Source organism: Gouania willdenowi, chromosome 3 (assembly GCF_900634775.1).
Source record: "Gouania willdenowi chromosome 3, fGouWil2.1, whole genome shotgun sequence".
NCBI classification, from domain to species: Eukaryota; Metazoa; Chordata; class Actinopteri; order Blenniiformes; family Gobiesocidae; genus Gouania; species Gouania willdenowi.
In genome coordinates, this window is record NC_041046.1 from 32,628,346 (window position 1) to 32,648,452 (window position 20,107).

General features: G+C 38.3%; 2 protein-coding genes across 2 annotated transcripts; both read left to right on the forward strand.

The window, feature by feature from the left end:
• The first annotated feature begins 760 nt into the window (after window positions 1–760).
• mettl21ca (methyltransferase 21C, AARS1 lysine a) lies at window positions 761–9,056 on the forward strand. Its single transcript, XM_028476320.1, has 8 exons — window positions 761–867; window positions 2,098–2,187; window positions 2,258–2,418; window positions 3,608–3,725; window positions 3,791–4,420; window positions 6,365–6,513; window positions 6,603–6,720; window positions 7,037–9,056. The coding sequence occupies exons 2-8, from the start codon at window positions 2,106–2,108 to the stop codon at window positions 7,417–7,419; spliced, it is 1,641 nt and encodes a 546-aa protein (XP_028332121.1). The 5' UTR covers window positions 761–867; window positions 2,098–2,105; the 3' UTR covers window positions 7,420–9,056.
• A 4,554-nt stretch (window positions 9,057–13,610) lies between these two features.
• Window positions 13,611–18,105, forward strand: LOC114481468 (uncharacterized). The gene is made up of 8 exons (XM_028476330.1): window positions 13,611–13,750; window positions 14,379–14,486; window positions 14,555–14,715; window positions 15,188–15,305; window positions 15,371–16,000; window positions 16,364–16,479; window positions 16,569–16,686; window positions 16,987–18,105. The coding sequence occupies exons 2-8, from the start codon at window positions 14,387–14,389 to the stop codon at window positions 17,367–17,369; spliced, it is 1,626 nt and encodes a 541-aa protein (XP_028332131.1). The 5' UTR covers window positions 13,611–13,750; window positions 14,379–14,386; the 3' UTR covers window positions 17,370–18,105.
• The last annotated feature ends 2,002 nt before the right edge of the window (window positions 18,106–20,107 follow it).

Below are 20,107 nucleotides of genomic sequence, written 5' to 3' on the forward strand. Positions count from 1 at the left end.
GTTTAAGTGGGGTTATTGGAGCTCCGTTCTTCACCCAGGCGAGTCGACTCCTGAGGTCTGCATGCCAGCCTGATCCTGTTACCTCCCGTTTCTGCTGAAGCAATTAAAGCATCACAGGAAAAAAAAAAAAAAACAAAAGCAGCAAGAGAGCACAGCCTTATTCAAGATGCAAAAAAAGCTAAGGAAACTAAATGTTTAAAGTGCCTCACATGCAAGTACATTTTTTCTCCTTTGTTACATTTGTACTTCATTACCACTAATTACACGAATAACACAGCTTGTCTAACGTATGAATAGCAGCTGTTTTGAAATAATCATGATCGTGATCCAAATGGTTATTCTAGGCCTTGTGACTGCTTAATAGTTGACTCACCAAATTCTTCCTGCCTTTTGGTAAAAACCCAAACATTTAGACACTCTCTGCCAAAATGCCCTCAAGTCAACCACAATATATGTGTTGGCTCAAATCCCTAGAGGAGTAAACCCCTCTGCGGGACTATTTGGAGCCTTGCAATCTGATGCACTGTGTGCTTTACGTGTTCAATCTCAAGCCAGCGTTGTGAAAATGTTGGATTTTATTTCTTCCTCCCTGTTGTTTTTCTTTATTTAAAATGCAAGTATTTTACAGACATTCTACCTGATGGCGTTTTTAATCCAACATGTACTGATGCTCTTGTGTGTTGTAATGAGGAGGATCTAAAAATACACGCATACACTTATGGCCTTGTGATGATGATGATGATGATGATGATGAGGGGTGTGTTCTGCAGGATGCTGAGGTTTTTATAACCTTGGGCTCCAGATGCAGTTTCTCCAGCAGATCCTTTACTTGGAAATATACTACAGCAAGTGAGTTAAAGAGAATACGTAAGTACCCTAAGTCTGTTTTTAAATACTTTCAAATCTATTTGTGAGTGTGATTCAGAAAATGATTGTATTCTGAGGAAAGTAAGTTAACAACTAGATAATTATTATTATAATAATGCATTGGATTTTATATAGCAGTTTATCATGGACACTCAAAGCGCTTTACAGAAGGCATTTTTCTTTCACTCCACATTTAGTGGTGGTAAGCTACTATTGTAGCCACAGCTGCCCTGGGACAGAATGACGGAAGTGACGCTGCCATTGTGCGCCATCAGTCCCTCTGACCACCACCAACACTCACTCACACTACATTCATACTCTGCAATGTGGGTGAAGTGTCTTGCCCAAGGACACAATGACATACACCAATGGAGCGACTGTCCCCCACTGTGGAACCTGGAATTCTCAGTGGTCTCCCATCCAACCACAAATTATGGACTCGTAGGTTATTTGATTGCTTGTTTGGATGATGAACAAAGGTTGAGGAACTTTTTCTAAACTTTGGTTAGTTTTGAAATGAAAAAAGTAATGATTCCTCTTCTGTTTATTAGGACACCTCAAAGTTTTTGGAACTTACTGTTTGAATTTTGTGTGTGTGTTGTTCTGTTCTACAACAACACATGCAAATGTTTGTGCTGACTGTGCTGGTTGCTTTAACAATTTCTAAGGTAACAATGGCAGTAAATGTGTGTGCTGGTGATTGTGTGTCATGTGATGGACTGACCACACAAGTGCCAGGGTGTAGCTTTTCATGGACTGTAAAAAAAACAAGAATGTGTCATGCATTCAGGAGGCACAAAGACACAATTTCTCACCCCATCCTCCTCAATAGACTCCTTCATTGGCGTAACTCACACGCCCCTCCACTGGTTCCACTCCTACCTCTCAGGCCGCACTCAGGTCATTCAACTCAAAACCTTCACTTCCCAGCCCTCCCCCATCACTTCTGGTGTTCCCCAGGGCTCCATACTGGGTCCCCTTTTCTTTATCATCTATCTCCTTCCACTCTGTAATATCTTCAGAAAGAAAGTGAAAATGAATTTGGCATTCATTTTCACTTTTTCGCGGATGACACTCTATCTGTCCAGTAAACAGAGCTGAAAACTCTGGTTTTCAGTGTCTATTCTGTTTCCTAGCTGTGGTTTTAAATTATATTTCTCAAGCACGACAATATACTACTTTGTCTTGTTCATTTTTAGACCTTTGTAATATTAAAGAGCATTTTTACAGATTACGCAATGACAACATCCACACTGGAAGATGGAAATTGTGCAGGAGGTGAAGGCGAGGAAGAGTTGGATGAAGAAGGGAAGGATAGAGGTGAGATTAACTGCTTTCATGTATGAATACAACAATGTGAATCTGGGTGTCTGTACTTAATGTCTTTCAGATGATCGAAAAACAGAAAAATCTGCTCTTCAGCAGACACAGAGACCAGCCTGGGCTCCATGTTACTTTTCCTATACTAATAAAGAAGTTTACTACTACGTCGGCCAAAAGATCATCATCCAAGAAGGCTTGGACTCATACGCAGGCCAGATATGGCCAGCAGTAAGTAGCAAGTTTTTGGCTGTAAAACAGTTGTTCAGTTGATGCACAATAAAACACAGAAATAGCTTTTCTGACATAATAAAAAAAAACAAATTAAATGAAAAATATTTTTTCTACTTGGTGTGAAAAGTTAGTGTAAAGGGGTGAGATTAATTCAAAATGAATAATTCGGAAGTCATTTTTGTTTAGAACTTAAAATGTACTAGTTCCGTAATGTCTTTTTAGTTGACTAAATCTGCTACAGGTTTAACAAGATAACCTCCAATTTAGTTTTCTAAAACTAAACCTAATTATAAGTGAGATAAACTAAAAATACTGATGATGACAGGATGATTTGCATTTCTTGAAGAAAATGCAAGTGATGAGGCAGGTGAGCGATGTAGGACAGATGAGACAGGTAGGAAAGAAAACCTTTACATGATCATCTTTTATTTTGAAGAGGCCATCTGCAACCTTTACAGAATCATATTTTAATCTAAAAAGATTACCTATTTGGCTTTCGGAGCACGAGCTATGATGTCATCCGCTTTTTTATTTTGAAGGGGCCATCTGCAACCTTTACCATGACCATAGTAATAGTCACATGGTAACCCCCTTATAGTCAATGACACCTCAGAGTCAGAATTCATTTATTACTCCCTGGGGGGAAATTGCTTTTGTTACAGCGACTTAAGAAAAAAAAAAAAACACAAATAAAGAATAAAAAGTCGAACAAAGGTGAAAGAAAGAACAAACATTAAATAAGTGTATAATTAAGTAAAACACTGTTAAAAATAAAGATCAGATAGACATTACAGTAGTAAAAAAGATTAATACAATTTATATACAAATATGATACAGAGTCAGTATAACGTTAGCTATTACCCATCACCAATAGTTTGAATGGATAATTTTAAAGTTTTTTTGCCAATTAGTCAATAAACGATTTGATACGATAATTGTGATGATCAGACAAAATGTGTGGGAAAAGTTAAAGATCTGTAATAATAATACAGTACACAGAAAACAATAGTGAGGATGTGTAACATGAAATTGCTCCAACATTGTGTGTCTGACTTAGAACAGGCTTCATCATAGAACACGACAGCTGAGAAAATAAAGCTGATAATGTGGCTTGTGTTGCACCACTGTTGTGAATCATTATTAAAGTTTAACTATGTTGTATTTTAATGCTGACTGTAACCCTCAGGCTCTGGCTCTCTGTCACTACCTTGACACTCATCGAGAACAACTGAGGCTGGTGGACAAAGCAGTGCTGGAGATTGGAGCTGGGACTGGCTTGGTCTCTATCGTTGCCGCTTTGCTAGGTATGCACGAGCGCAACAATGTGATGTTGCTCAGTATCACATGTGTTTGCTTCTTCCATCCACAGGAGGTTGGGTAACAGCCACAGACCTACCAGAGACTCTGAACAACCTGAGAGTGAACCTGAGCAGGAACACTCGGGACGGATGCCGATACACACCTCAGGTGGCAGCTCTGTCCTGGGGTCACGATCTAGAGCATACCTATCCTACATCCATCTACCGGTACGACTACGTGCTGGCGGCTGATGTCGTCTACCACCATGACTTCCTGGATGAGCTCCTGGTCACCATGAAGCATTTCTGCAAACCTGGAACAACCCTAGTCTGGGCTAATAAAGTCAGGTTCGAGACGGACTTGACGTTCATTGAAAACTTAAAAAAAGCTTTTAATGTAAGTTTACTGGCTGAAGATGGAGAGTTGAAGATCTTCATGGCAACAAGTAGAGATGGAGATATCAGAGAGCAGCACTTGGAGCAAAACTACAGAGAGGTTCAGATTGATTCAACTGAACTAGAAGAAGATCAAAACAAGGAAAATGACAGTGGAACAATACTGAACTGTGACAGATCAGAAGATGAGAAGGAGCAAAATGATGATCTCAAGAGAGATGAAGAGGAGAAGATGGAAGAAACAGGAAACATCAGAGAAGATGGTCACACAGAAGCCACTGATTCAAGCTATGAAAATGTTGCAGGTTGGTCAATTACATTTTTTTTTTACCCGACTTAAACAATGGTGGGAAAAAATGATTAGTTGAAAATTCAAATACAAATCAGTGTAACCACAAAAGTAGTAGCGTGATAAAAAATAAACAGAACATTTACAGATGTTTTTACAAGGGAAGCTCATTGGCCACTAATTTATCTGCGAGTATAGCCTTTTGAAGCCTGATGTACATCACCCAAATATGACTGAATAAATAAACATTACTAATATGGCTACATTTCACCCCTTTGCTCTCTAAAAGGGAATAGATGGATTGCACTCCACTATCACCCACTGATTATATCAAAATTATTAGTAAAACAAGGACCCAACTTATAATTGGGTGGAAGACACAAAAACAGAAGGGAGATGTTCACCACAAACAATTGAGGAGTATTGACTGCTTAATATGATGTTCCTTTAAGCTACACATCTTTTCACTTAAAAGCTGAGTACAGGCCTTCAACAGGTGGCTTTAACACATGTGGTTTACCATCCAAGCTAGTTATTTTTGTAGCTCTGCTGTTGGGATGTTTATTGCCTGTCAGTGGTGGAAGTTGCCTATTTTTGTGCTATTCTGCTGATGCACGGGGGTTTTACCACCGTAATGAACTTTTGTTGCTTTCCTTCTTTGCCTTAAAAGTGAAGGCTTGGGGTCCACCTGTTAAGTTTCAGATTTCTGATCAGATCCATATATGCGTGTCTTTAGCTGTTTGCTCCTCAGTGTAGCTTTTGGCTCTGCTGCACTCAGGACCTTGCAATGGAGGATCTAACTCAGACACTCATCTTCACTTTGCATTAATACAATGTTATGTTTATATCAAGAAGGTGTCCACGGAGAATTCTTCACATCAACATGAGAATAAAGGGGAAACCACCACACAATCAAAGCAACCATTCAGTCAACTCCGTTTTTAAAGAAGGCCAGCATATGATGCAGAACCTTCTGAGTCCCATTCCCCACAGAAACTATACTGACTGTGAAACCCCTCCTTTAAACTCCATTCCAGCTGATTACCAACAGCTCACAGCCTCAACTCTGCAGGTGCAGCAGAACTCCCTGATTGATGAGCTGAGACCTGGCTGTGCACTTTGTGCCAATCTGTAACAATACAAAATTATTGATTTCATTTGTGTGGTGTGTGCACGGACACAAATAAAGAGAGGTGGCTTGTTGGAGTTTGCGTTACTTATTTCACGTTTCTAATCCATACACAGGCATATATGTTGCTCATCCACGCTAGTACACATGTATTTTTCTGATGCGTCTTTCTGTTTTTATGTCACGCATGTGCACACACAGGCATGATGCATTCAAAGACAGCACAGTGATCCATAACAAATGTTTCTGTAAACATTACAATTTTCGTGGCTGAAATTTGGTGGTTTTAGTCGCTGACTATCTATGAAAGAGAAGAAATATATCTATGCTGTCTTGACTTCCAACAGGTGGTTTTGAAAAACCACCTGACAGAATGACAGTGTGTTAAAGTGTTTTTTCTAATATATATAGTTTTATTTTATTTTCTTACTTTTCTTTTTTTTCATTTAACATCGCTTAATGTCATTTTCATTTAAATGAGTGGAAGAAAACGAGAAAAGCAGATGTGGACAAGAACTGCCTGGGAATGAAAACAGCATTTTTTTTTTTTTTACATTTTATGTAATTTCCTGTAATTACCCCAAAATATCACATTAAAAATGATGTTGAAGACAATTATTATTATTAGTTTTGTGGTTCAACTGAAGTTTGCCTGATATTTTTTCTTAAATTGGAGATAATAGATAAGACATTTTACAGAGACTAATAGTGCAATAGTTAAAGCTGCCTTGATTCAAAACATGTTTTAGGTTATTTATGGTTTTGTTTAAGTAAAGCCAAATTTCCATTCAAAGTTTATTCAAGCTAAACTTCATCTTTTTTTCTCCACAGCACAGAACTCAATAGAACAAACAGCTGCGATGCCTAACTGGGCTCGGAGCATCAGGATGAGTCTAAATAAGGACATCTATCATTATGTAGGGCAGGACATTATCATTCAGGAGTCCATAGACTCTTATGGAGCTGTACTGTGGCCCGCTGTGAGTAATTCTAAGATATTTAAACAACAGTATCCAATAAAAGCCTGATTAATCTGACCATGTGCTTCTCTTTAACCATCCATCATCAGGCGTTGGCTTTATGCTCCTTCCTGGACAACAACAAGGATGTGGTGAACCTACAGGGGAAGGAGGTTCTGGAGCTGGGAGCAGGAACAGGCCTGGTAACCATTGTGGCCAGTCTACTGGGTGAGCATCAAGAAGTGTCATAGCATATGAAACTTTGAGCTAATCCTTGTTTACTGTCCTCTGAATGTCTGAAGTAGATCATTCAATTAAAATCAACTTTTTTCATATAGCGCCAATTACTGTACAACAATAAGTCATTCAATAGCACTAATAAATACAGTTAAGATGAAAACACCCAACATTTCCACATGAGCTAAAATCAGCATCACTTGGTTTAAGGTTTTTAGAGAAATATGTAATACTTCAAGTGAACAACTTTTATTAAACTAACACTGTCCCCTGATGACATGTGGCTTCATATTTCTGTCCTCCCCAGGAGCTTCAGTCACAGCCACAGATTTAAAGGACGTGTTGGGTAACCTCAGCGCCAACGTGGCCAGAAACACCCGTGGACGCTGCAAACACATGCCAAAAGTGGCCCACTTATCCTGGGGCAACGACCTCGAGCAAACCTATCCTTCAACCACCCACAGGTACGACTATGTGCTAGCTGCAGATGTGGTTTACCACCATGACTTCCTGAATGAGCTCCTCATCACAATGAAGTACTTCAACAAACCAGGGACGACTTTGATCTGGGCCAACAAGGTCAGGTTTGAAACTGATCTGACGTTCACTGAGAACTTTAAAAAGGCCTTCAGTACAAGTTTGTTGTTTGAAGATGGAGAAATGAAGATTTTCAAGGCGGTGAGTGGATAAAAAGTAGGCTGCATATATTTAATGATGGTGGTTTAGTAAAGTTTGCAAAAACTGTGTAAAGGTTCCATCAACTTAGTTCAACTTTCTGTGTTCTTTTTGAATGCCTGACTCAAAACAGTTGAAACAAAGTGGACATGTTTTGAAGCTACTTTGTTCAATCCACAACATGCATCTCATGTTTTCTTTCTGTCCTTCAAAGAAGATTCATCAGTCTTAGAAAAATACATTTCCAAACAAGAATAAAAGAAATGTTTCGAAACTTTCAAAACACAATGGCAGCAAAGGAGTGGACAGTAGGCTTTTTCCAGAAGACCCCATACAGCTGCTATACAAGATATACCAGGATTTAGACAATGGCTTCGTCTCCACACGTAGATTTAGGGGAAAAGCAAGCTGTTGGTTGAAAGAAAAGGTGGAATCACTTCTGACTGTGATAAAGATAACAATGTACAGAATTAGTTTAGCTTCTTGTCCTTGTGTGCCTTTGCAATCCTCCATGTTCTCAATGTGTCAAGTCTTTGGAGAATCTTGATAACAACTGCTTTATTTGAAGCATGTGTCTTGAGCAGGGAAACATTCAGGGCATTCAGGTCAGAGGGGCACGAAAGGACATGGATGGTAAGAACTTTTGATGTGACACAAATCAAAGTACATCAAGGAAACAAAAGGTTAAGCGGTTGCATCATAGACTTGGGTGCTCAAACCATAGGAGTAACTCGATATATCAACTGTTGGTGATTGATTAGGTCAGAGGGAATGATTCGGACTTCAACCATTTAAATCAAAAGTGTGTACTAATACACAATGGTGGATAGCACTAAATTACTTCTACTTAAAAGTACATAAGTGTAAAAGTAAAGAGATTGCAAGATCTGTTCCCCATACTTAGGTGTGTTTTAAGAAAAGGTACATACATGATAACATGTGCACAGTTTATGGAAGCCATAGCAATGACACCAATCTTGAGTGCTGGGACAGTTGATAGATGGACAGACTCTTAGATGAGTTTGATACAAAAGTCTGTAATGCCATAGATGCAGTGGCTCCAATCAAAACTAAGAGAAAACCAAACACACAGAAAACTGATTGGAGGAAGACTGAGACAATGCAGAATTTGATTGTAGAAGAGCTGAGCGAAAATGGAGAACAACAAAACTCCAAAAACAATAGAGGAAACTGTTCAGCAACTAAATCCATCAACATGTTGACTTGACACAATACCCTCAAACTTCTTTAAAACTGTTTTAAAGTCAATTGTGACTGATTTGTGTCAGATATTTCACTTTTCATTCCAGTCAGGCATTGCACCAAAACCACTGAAAGTAGCTGCTGTGAAACCTCTGGTGAAAAAGAGAACACTGAATGCCTCTATACTGGCTAACCATAGACCAATCAGCAACCTTCCTTTCATGGTCAAGATCATTGAGAAGGTGGTCTTCAACCAACCGAGTCAATTCTTCAACCTTCAACAAAATATTTGATATAGCTCTAATCAAAGTGTTAAATAACACTGATTGAACACTGATTCAGGTATGAACCCAGCAGGTCTCTCAGATCTATGGACACAGGTGAGATAATGGAGCCCAGAGTTCACAGTAAACATGGTGATGCTGTTTTCAGTTGTTATGCTGCAAAGAAGTGGAACAAACTGCCAGCAGAGCTGAAGTCAGCATCCAATGTGAACATTTTTAAATCCAAGTTAAAGGCACTTTTTTTTCTCTACTGCGTATGACTGAGAGGGAGATTTTTAATCGTGTTGTTCTTGAGTTAATGTTTTTACTGCTGATTTGAATGTTCTTATTGATTGTCAAACTCTTTTCTGTTGCACTTTTTGATCATGTAAACACATTGAATTGCCTCGTGTATGAAATGCGCTATACAAATAAATTTGCCTTGCCTTTCTTTTTTCGATATTTTAGCGGTTTTCTCACTTTATTATAAAACTGTGTATAATTTTTTTGTTGTGTATTAAAAACTTTTGAAACATCCATACGCATGTGGATGGAGCCTCTGTTGTGATTAAATTGTCCTTTTTACCATTTCATTTATATATAAAACTAAAATAGAAACAAAATAATACATTAGCATGTTAAATGTATCTTATGTTCCTTTACTTAATCCTAAAATAACAACTGACACATATTTCAAATCTTTCGAATGGTTTTTATTCCTAGTCATCTTACTGGTTTGTGACTTTATTCCATGTGAGCTCAAAACAGTGTGACAGTAGCTCAGATCTTAATCCCACTTCATTAAAGAAGGTATAAAATAACACTAACAGCATGAAACCTGAATGTAAGAAGTTAATGAAATCAGGCTTTTTACACAAACGTTCATCTGTCGTTAGTATGAGGGGGAAAAAGAGAGATTTTAACTGTGGCTCAGACAGAAAAATGTGTCCGATCCTCACACTGCAATAATCTGATCAAATCAACCTCTTCTTACATTGTACATCAACGAAGGAGTTTCAAATTAAAAGTGTGCTTTACCACACAGCCCCCAAAAATTAACTAACTAACTAACTAACATCATGGCCCAGTCCTCCTCCTTGGCTTCAGACCGCCTTTATTGACAGACCACGCACTTTTAACTGATTTACGCGTGGTGGGTATGTCAGTAACCTGGACCTGGAATACGTGCAAGAGATAGGCACGTAACTGCAGGCACATGACAAAGCGCTGTAGTCCGTGATATGTGATTATAGAATCTCTCCTCGTCAAACTACCCCAAGCAGACCAGATATTATCATACTGATAACATTCGCAAAGGCCTCTTCTCAGAGAGTCTGTCATTGTTATGCTTAACACTGTCAGCAGCATATAAAAAGCCTGAGAACACAGAACAACTACAGATTCATTGGACACACACACTAAAATCCCAGACCAGTCTGCCCCAAAAAACCCTTTGACCAAATAAACCCTGTGTCCACATCTGACCTGTAACCCTTCAACTTGACTCTGTCTCATTTCATTCAAAACCGCAACAAGAGTCCAGACTGGAGAATAAGGCCATATGTGAGCCAAGCTGCGGGACCTCATGGGTGGGATGGGCAAACTGTTTGCTAACTTTAACTAGTCCAGTCAGGAGAAAATGGATAGGAGAAAAATGCCTGGGTGGCGCTGAGAAACAGCGGGCCAAAACTGAAAAAGTCACTGAAGTCACCACCCCAGCAGTGCTGATGGGGTGGTGACTTTAGACTTCTGCCAGGAGACGAGCAAGGAGGGGGCCGACTCAGAAGTTGATGGTGATGAAGTCCTTGACCGGCGATGAGTAATGTGTAAGTAGAGTGACAAAAAAATTGTAACAGGTGGCATAAAATGGTCCAAAAGTGTGAAAAACCTGGCAAGAAAAGAGTGAAAAGTGACTAACATGGGCCAAAAGCAGTCATGAGTGGCAAGAAAAAGGCCAAAAAAAAGAGGAAGAATCACCCCAATTTGTTGTAAAATATTCCAAAAAGCACCATTTAATACAAACACATGAAACCATTGAACACATGAAAGACGTGTGATATTCCAATAGCACTTTTCTGAGGTCAGACTCAAAGTTCATGTCTATGTCGGGCAGGATGATCCTTCATATCAGGAACACCAACGTTAAGCATGCAGTCATCTTTGGAAACTTAACACCAATTAATGATTCTACCTCAATTTAATTGTCACCCCTAAAAAAGATTTGTGACTCAAGTCCAGGATCCCTGTTTGTCCCTTCATTTCTTGTCTCTTTGCTCGTGTAAGTTGGCTGCAGAATCACAGACGCATAGATAAACATAGGATTAAAAGGAAACCGAGAGCTTATTTAGCTTTTAGATTCAAATGTAACGGCCATTGTCAGAGTGAGCTGTCAACAGTTGTAATTATCTGTGGTTTTCTAGAGATTTCAGCTAAACTCATCCATCTTTCAGCTGCTTGTTATACTTCAACTACCATGAGAATCGATGGACTGTAACTACACCAGTTTACCTGTCAACGCCTGATCTTGGATTGTTGTTGTGTTTTGTTGCAAGCATAAAATGTTGTTTACAAGTCAGGGGTGATGGTTGATGTGAGGCTAATGTTGCCATAATGGATCCAAAGGGGGGTTATTGGAGCTCCGTTCTTCACCCAGGCGAGTCGACTCTTGAGTTCTGCATGCCAGCCTGATCCTGTTACCTCCCATTTCTGCTGGGCATCATCTTTCATGGGGGCCACATGGGAGATGGGAAGGAGTTGGGGGTCACATGAGGGCCTCCCGGAGAGTGTGCGGAAGGAGATAAAAGAGTGCTGTAATGTGACCGCTGCAATGACCAATCAAAAAAGTGCGCATGCAGAGCTGCAGAACGTGAACTTGTTCACATACTGAGCAGTGGCAGCTGGCCAATAGAGGGCACTAGGGCGTCGCCCCATCATACACCACGTTAGTTTGAGTAAGGTATAAAAAAAAAAAAATAATAATAATAATAATAATTAAAAAAAAAAAAAAAAAAAAAAAAAAAAAAAAAAATAATAATAATAATAATAATAATAATAATAATAATAATAATAATACATTTAAATTACTAGGAAACACATTTATATAGGTATTAAATAATTAGAATAAATATTTTATAGATAATGATGATGAGTAAAGTTCTTTCGTTCATCTGTGTCTGATTGGTGACCGCTTTGGGGTGCACTAATCTTTGACCATCCCTCTCATTAAAAGTTGTATATGCGCAGTAACTCCTCTTCAATAAAAGTCTATGGACTGTCTCTGGGCGCAGCTTACCTGCGCCCAGCTGCTCAGTTACACACCACCTCCCTCCATGGGAGGGGCTGACATCACAGTCGTCCATCATAAAGTGTGACTGATTGATAGGTGAAGCCGGGGGACGATAGAAAGAAAAGCCCAATGAAGAAAGAGAAATTAAATAATTTTGCTTTCCCTCCTTTTACAAACGTCACGGATAAAGACAGGTATGACCCATTTAAAGCACTTTTCAGCATAAACAAACTAGGTCTTAAAATATATTTTGTCAGGTCTTGAATTATGCATGTTATGCATGTTACCACTTCCTTTGAGTTGCTCTCATGGGTACTTGTACTTTTTTGAGTATATTCCTAAATCAGTAATTTAATAAAAAGTAAAGTCATTTGATAAATTTCTACACCCAACTATTACTGGGTAAATTATTATTTTTTGTTTTAAAATGATTAACGGACATTGTGAAACTACAAATGAAATGACCAGACAACAATCAAATGCATCACATCATTGGTGACCAACCAGATTAAACGTAATGCACCGCTCCAAAACATCATTGAATGAATAATATTTATTTATTTATCTTTTAACGGTTGATTCTTTTTTTTAATAAAGCCAAACTACTGTATCTAAACTTACAGACAGTACATTATTTAAGACTAAAAAGGGTTGACAAGTTAAATGCATGTTGTTATACGACCATTTTGTACCAATGATACATTAGGGACGGGTTCAGTTAGGGGCCCAGGGATCTAAACTCGCTTAGGGCCCCAATTTGGTCAAGCACGGCCCTAGACTTGAGGCCATCACAGAAAAAAAAATAACTTTTTGGAGCTGAAACCTCATCTTTTATTCAGTTGTCTTTACTTTGAGTGGAAAGAACACACAAAATTATTTTTAAATGTTTTTCATTTCAGAGGCACAAAAGCATTTAACTAAAGGTTTTAAAGTAAATAGAACGCATGTACTTTTTTTTCTTTGCTACATTTGTACTTCATCACCACTAATTTAAATACCAGCTTTCACCTTTGGATGTCTTAACGATTAGTAGCAGCTGTTTTGAAATAATCGCTTATGACTACCATACATGATCATGATACGACTGGTTATTTTAGGCCTTGTGACTACTAGATAGTTGACTCTTACCAATTCTGCCAGCCTTTTGGTAAAAACCCAAACATTGAGACACTCTCTGCCAAGATGCCCTCAAATCAACTACAAATTATGGGTTGGCTCAAATCCCTAGAGGAGTAAACCTCCCTCTCTGGGACTATTTGTAGCCTAGCACATAAATATGATGCACTGTGTGTATTACATGTTCAATCCCAAGCAAGGATTGAACATAAAAAAGAGATGTTTTATTTATCTCATGGTGTTTTTAATCCAACACGTACTGATGCTCTTGTGTCTTGTTTGCGTTTATTGGTAATGAGGAGGATCTAAAAATACACTAATGACCTTGTGATGATGATGATGATGATGATGATGAGGGGTGTGTTCTGCAGGATGCTGAAGTGCTTATAACCTTACTGTCAGAGGTCTCCAGATGCAGTTTCTCCAGCAGATCCTTTACTTGGAAATATACAGCAGCAAGAAAGTGGAAGAGAATTAAGTAAGTATCCTACGTCTGTTTTTAAATACGTTCAAATCTATCTGTGAGTGTGAAAATATTTTATTTTGAGGAAAATAAGTTAACCACTAGATACAACAAATTCTGGACTCGTAGGTTATTTGATTGCTTGTTTGGATGATGAACAAAGGTTGAGGAACTTTTTCTGAACTTTGGTGCGTTTTGAAATGAAAAAAGTAAATGATTCAAGGAACTTACTGGTTTTGCGTTGTTGCAAAACTCCTGTGCTAAGTGTGCATGTTCTCCCTGACTGTGCTGGAAGGTTTCTTCAACAATCTCTTAAGGTGACAATAGCATAGCAGTAAATGCGTGTGCTGGTGGTTGTGTGCTGTGTGATGGACTAACCGCACTAGTGCTAAGGTGTATCATGTGTCAAAAGGTGTCAAGCAAACACGATATAAACTTATGGATGAACATTGTCCTGTTGCATAAAACCACTGCGTACTTGACTGAGGTGTAATCTGCTGTATTTTCAGTTTTCAGTATTCTGTTTCTTTCCTCTTGGTTATGAATGATTTTACACAAGCATGACAAATAACTTATATATGCTGCTTAGTCTTGATGAGATTTACAAATTGAGTCTTTGTAATATTAAAGTGCATTTCTACAGGTTGCACAATGTCATCATCCACACTGGAAGACACAAATTGTGCAGGAGGTGACGATGAGAAAGAATTGGATGAAGAAAAGGAGGAGAATGAAGAAGAGAAGGAGAAAGGTGAGATGAACTGCTTTTTTGTGTTAAAGCAATGACGTGAATGGGTGTCTGTACTTAATGTCTTTCAGATGATTCAAAAACAGAGGAATCTACTCTTCAGCAGACACAGAGAACAGCCTGGGTTCCACGTTACTTTTCCTATACTAATAAAGAAGTTTACTACTACGTCGGCCAAAAGATCATCATACGAGAAGGCTTGGACTCATTCGCAGGCATGATATCACCCGCAGTAAGTAGCTTGTTTTGCTGTAAAACAGCTGTTTGTTCAGTTGATGCACAATAAATCACAGAAATATCTACTCCGATTAAATAAATCAAAAAAACTAACTAAATGAAAACAATCAATTGTTTGAACTTAAATCATATCTATTAGTTCCGTAATGTCCTTTTATTTGACTAAACCTGCTGCAGGTTTAGTCAAATAAAATAACTTTCAATGTCATTTTCTCTTTAATTCTGATCATTAAAGGATGCAGGTGAGACATAGGACAGATGACACAAGTAGGAAAGGAAACCTTCACAGAATCAGCTTTTATTTTGAAGAGGCCATCTGCAACCTGTGTCTGACTTAGAACAGGCTTCATCATAGAACACGACAGCTGAGAAAATAAAGCTGATAATGTGGCTTGTGTTGCACCACTGTTGTGAATCATTATTAAAGTTGAACTATGTTGGATTTTAATGCTGACTATAACCCTCAGGCTCTGGCTCTCTGTCACTACCTTGACACTCATCGAGAACAACTGAGGCTGGTGGACAAAGCAGTGCTGGAGATTGGAGCTGGGACTGGCTTGGTCTCTATCGTTGCCGCTTTGCTAGGTATGCACGAGCGCAACAATGTGATGTTGCTCAGTATCACATGTGTTTGCTTCTTCCATCCACAGGAGGTTGGGTAACAGCCACAGACCTACCAGAGACTCTGAACAACCTGAGAGTGAACCTGAGCAGGAACACTCGGGACGGATGCCGATACACACCTCAGGTGGCAGCTCTGTCCTGGGGTCACGATCTAGAGCATACCTATCCTACATCCATCTACCGGTACGACTACGTGCTGGCGGCTGATGTCGTCTCCCACTATTACTTCCTGGATGAGCTCCTGGTCACCATGAAGCATTTCTGCAAACCTGGAACAACTCTAGTCTGGGCTAATAAAGTTAGATCTGAGATGGACTTAACATTCATTGAAAACTTTAAAAAGGCTTTTAATGCAAGTTTACTGGCTGAAGATGGAGACATTAAGATCTTCATGGCAACAAGTAGAGATGGAGATATCAGAGAGCAGCACTTGGAGCAAAACTACAGAGAGGTTCAGATTGATTCAACTGAACTAGAAGAAGATCAAAACAAGGAAAATGACAGTGGAACAATACTGAACTGTGACAGATCAGAAGATGCATGTAGAGATGAGAAGGAGCCAAATGATGATGAAGAGGAGATGATTGAAGAAACAGGAAACGACAGATACGAAGGCGACACAGAAGACACTGATTCAAGTGATGAAAATGCTTCAGGTTGGTCAGTTATTAAAAAAATCGAATTTTTTTTTTTTACCTTACTGACACATGATGGTTAAAACATGATTTGTTAAAAAGTCATCACCTAAACAGTGTTTACCACTAAAGTAGTCGCATAATAGAGAAAAGCAAATGAAGACAAGAACCGCTGGGGATGAAAACAGCATTTACTACATTTAATGTTATGTTGTTTTTTTCTTTGTGCGTATGTTTTTATAATATATACAGAAGAATTGTAGTTGATATCAGAATGGGAAGAAAAAGGCATGTTTAGATGATTTATTGCTTTCCTTAAGCAAAGCCTTTCCAGTCAAAGTTCCTTCGAGCTAAACAACATTTTTTTTTCCACAACTGTGATAGATAACTCGGCACAGAGCATCAAGACCAGTGTAAAAAAGGACATTTACCATTATGTAGGGCAGGACATTATCATTCATGAGTTCATAGACTCCTGTGGAGCCGTGATGCGACCCGCTGTGAGTAATTCTAAGATCTTTAAACAACAGTATCCAATAAAAGCCTGATTAATCTGACCATGTGCTTCTCTTTAACCATCCATCATCAGGCGTTGGCTTTATGCTCCTTCCTGGACAACAACAAGGATGTGGTGAACCTACAGGGGAAGGAGGTTCTGGAGCTGGGAGCAGGAACAGGCCTGGTAACCATTGTGGCCAGTCTACTGGGTGAGCATCAAGAAGTGTCATAGCTAATTCTTGTTTACTGTCCTCTGCATGTCTGAAGTAGATCATTCAATTAAAATCAACTTTATTCATATAGCGCCAATTACTGTACAACAATAAGTCATTCAATAGCACTAATAAATACAGTTAAGATGAAAACACCCAACATTTCCACATGAGCTAAATTCAGCATCACTTGGTTTAAGGTTTTTAGAGAAATATGTAATACTTCAAGTGAACGACATTTATTAAACTAACACTGTCCCCTGATGACATGTGGCTTCATATTTCTGTCCTCCCCAGGAGCTTCAGTCACAGCCACAGATTTAAAGGACGTGTTGGGTAACCTCAGCGCCAACGTGGCCAGAAACACCCGTGGACGCTGCAAACACATGCCAAAAGTGGCCCACTTATCCTGGGGCAACGACCTCGAGCAAACCTATCCTTCAACCACCCACAGGTACGACTATGTGCTAGCTGCAGATGTGGTTTACCACCATGACTTCCTGAATGAGCTCCTCATCACAATGAAGTACTTCAACAAACCAGGGACGACTTTGATCTGGGCCAACAAGGTCAGGTTTGAAACTGATCTGACGTTCACTGAGAACTTTAAAAAGGCCTTCAATACGAGGTTGATGTTTGATGATGGAGAAATGAAGATTTTCAAGGCGGCGAGTAAATAAAAAGTCGGCTGCAATGACAGTGGTTATGCAAAGTAAAGCCAAAACGTAATTTTTATGAGTAAATAATCATTAATGTTTCATCAACTTAGTTTCTTTCCCACCAAGTAGCCATCACGTATTCTTCCTGTTTTTAAAAAAAGCTGGATCAGCCTTAGAAAAGCACATTCTCAAACAAGAATGAAAAGAAATGTTCTGGAAGTTTCAAAACAAAATGGTAGCAAAAGGAGCGGACATTAGGCCTTTACTAAGATTCTTTCTTCTTTTCTTTCCTCCTCGGTAGTCCGGGCAACGAATGCAGAATCACTTCTGACTGTGTTTAATATAATAACTAGCTGTTACTCCTGTGGCCGTGTTGGAATGTTTTGTATTGTACGTTTTGTTTTTGTATGCTGTATTTTGTATTATTTTTTGGAGTTGTGTGGATCTTAGTCTTCTGTCCAGTGTGAGTGAACTGGGAGTAGTGAGTGGATCTTTGTTATCTAGATGGTGCTGCATTATTGGGTGAAGACCAACCAAGAACAGCAAACAGTTAACAGGAAGGAACCTTTGACAGCAGCACCCTTCATTTGTTCCCAGCATCCAAAGATTCTGAGATTTGTTTGAGAAAACTTTCTGCTGGTAACTCAGTGTGACCATAGTTTTGATTTTGTTTCATTTGTATCGTTGATTTTTGACAATGTCTCTTTTTTTTTGTTTTCTACTGTTTTATTTTTGAGTGCTAGAGCAGTGGTTTCCAACCAGGGGTGCTTGGAACACATTGATGAATCTATTTCCGACATGCTGAGTCATTTTTAAGCCTATTTCAGACAGTGTACATGCTCATCCAACATCTTTTCCACCCGTTGACAATAAACAGCATTAATGGAATAAACAACATTGTGGCCTTAATATCCTACTAAACCAACATGTTACTAGAAATTAAGGTAAATACATTCTCTGATATACAATAATTGTAATGCACAAAATTGATATTTAGTGTGCGTTAACGGTACAAGTTGACATTTTCAAGCTGCAGGAGATTTCAGAGGCCAACATGTTAATAACATGTAAATAAAACAAGAAAAGTTACTGAACTGGAGTGACAAAGGGGTTCTCCTAATCTGAGGAGAGGCCTTTGGGGTACATGAGACAGAAAAGGTTGGGAAACACTGTGCTATAGTGACTCCTTAGTTTGGATCCAGACTTTTATTTCCATTGATGGTGATCTCTTTTGCTTTTTGCATTTGTACATTACTTTTTTTTACCATACATTGTGAATACTGTACCCCGTATCCTTGTTTTACAATCATTTATTTGGGGACTGGGGACAAACACTATAGTTCATTAAATACTGTTACGTTACCTACCGTCCAGACAGGTGCATAACACCAATGTATGAGGCAACATACAGGATTCATTGAACTTATTGTCCTCATGTGACTTTGCAGTCCTGCATGTTCTCTGTGCATTAAGTCTATGGAGAATCTCAATAGCAACTCATTTATTTGCAGCATGTGTCTTGAGTTGTGAAACCTCTTAAACATTCAGGTCAGAGGTTCATGAAAGGACATGGACGGGAAGAACTTGTGTAAGGACACGAATCAAAGCATAAGGAAACTTTGTAGAGGCTGGTGCTCAAACCATAGGAGTAACTGGATATGTCAACGGATTAGGTTAAATCACAAGTATGTACTATAGTAATATACTCACTGGTGAATAGCACCTAAGTACTTCTACTTTAAAGTTTTTGATACATTTGTGATTTTCTCAAGCTATTATTAATCTGTTTGATTTTTTTTTTTTTGTGTGTGTGTGTGTATTAAAAAGTTTTTAAATACCCATACACATGAATTTGTCATTTTTTTTTTTTTTTAGATTTCATTTAAATACATATAAAAGTTTTACAAAAATAAAATTTCTTACACAATTCTTAAATATTTTTCATTAAGTTTATATTTGTGTGAGAAAGAAACAAACCCATACATTAGCACAGGGATTTTCAACCTTTGGGTCAGGACTCCATGTCGGGTCGCCTAGATTTTAAATGGAGTCACTTGAAACGCCTAGTAATTGAGAAAAAATAAATAAATAAAATTACTTAATATTAATACATTTTTTTTTATATTTTTCTAAATTATTCTTTTTAAAATTAAAATAACAGTCTTAACACAACTGTAGTATACTTTCAATTTGTAAAACATGAATCTAGTTGATAATAAAATGCATTTAGAAAATTTTTTGAGCTGGAACAACTTACTAACAACTAATCCTGCCTACTGATGACGTACAGTATATGGATTTCACAATATTTCATAAAATGCACATCATCGAGCAAGGTTTGCATGAATATTATGATGGAAATGAAAATATAAATACTTTGAAATCTTATACAAGACTATAAAAATAAGGCATAAAATCAAATTGAATAGATTTAGAGTAATTTTAAAGTTGGACCACAAACAAAAGTTATTTAGTAACATTTAAGTGAGCACATATTTACTAAGGTAAAACATATTTGGTATATTTTTTATGCAATTACATTTTCAACAACAACAAAAAAAAAACCATTGACACAATACCTAATATACACAGTGGGGCAAAAAAGTATTTGGTAAAAACTCAACTCGTCGTGCTTGGAGGAGAAAGAACACCATACATACTGTAAAGCATGGGGGTGGTAACATCATGTTTTGGGGCTGTTTCTCTGCAAAGGGACCAGGACGACTAATCCGTGTAAAGGGCATTGAAGATGAAATGTG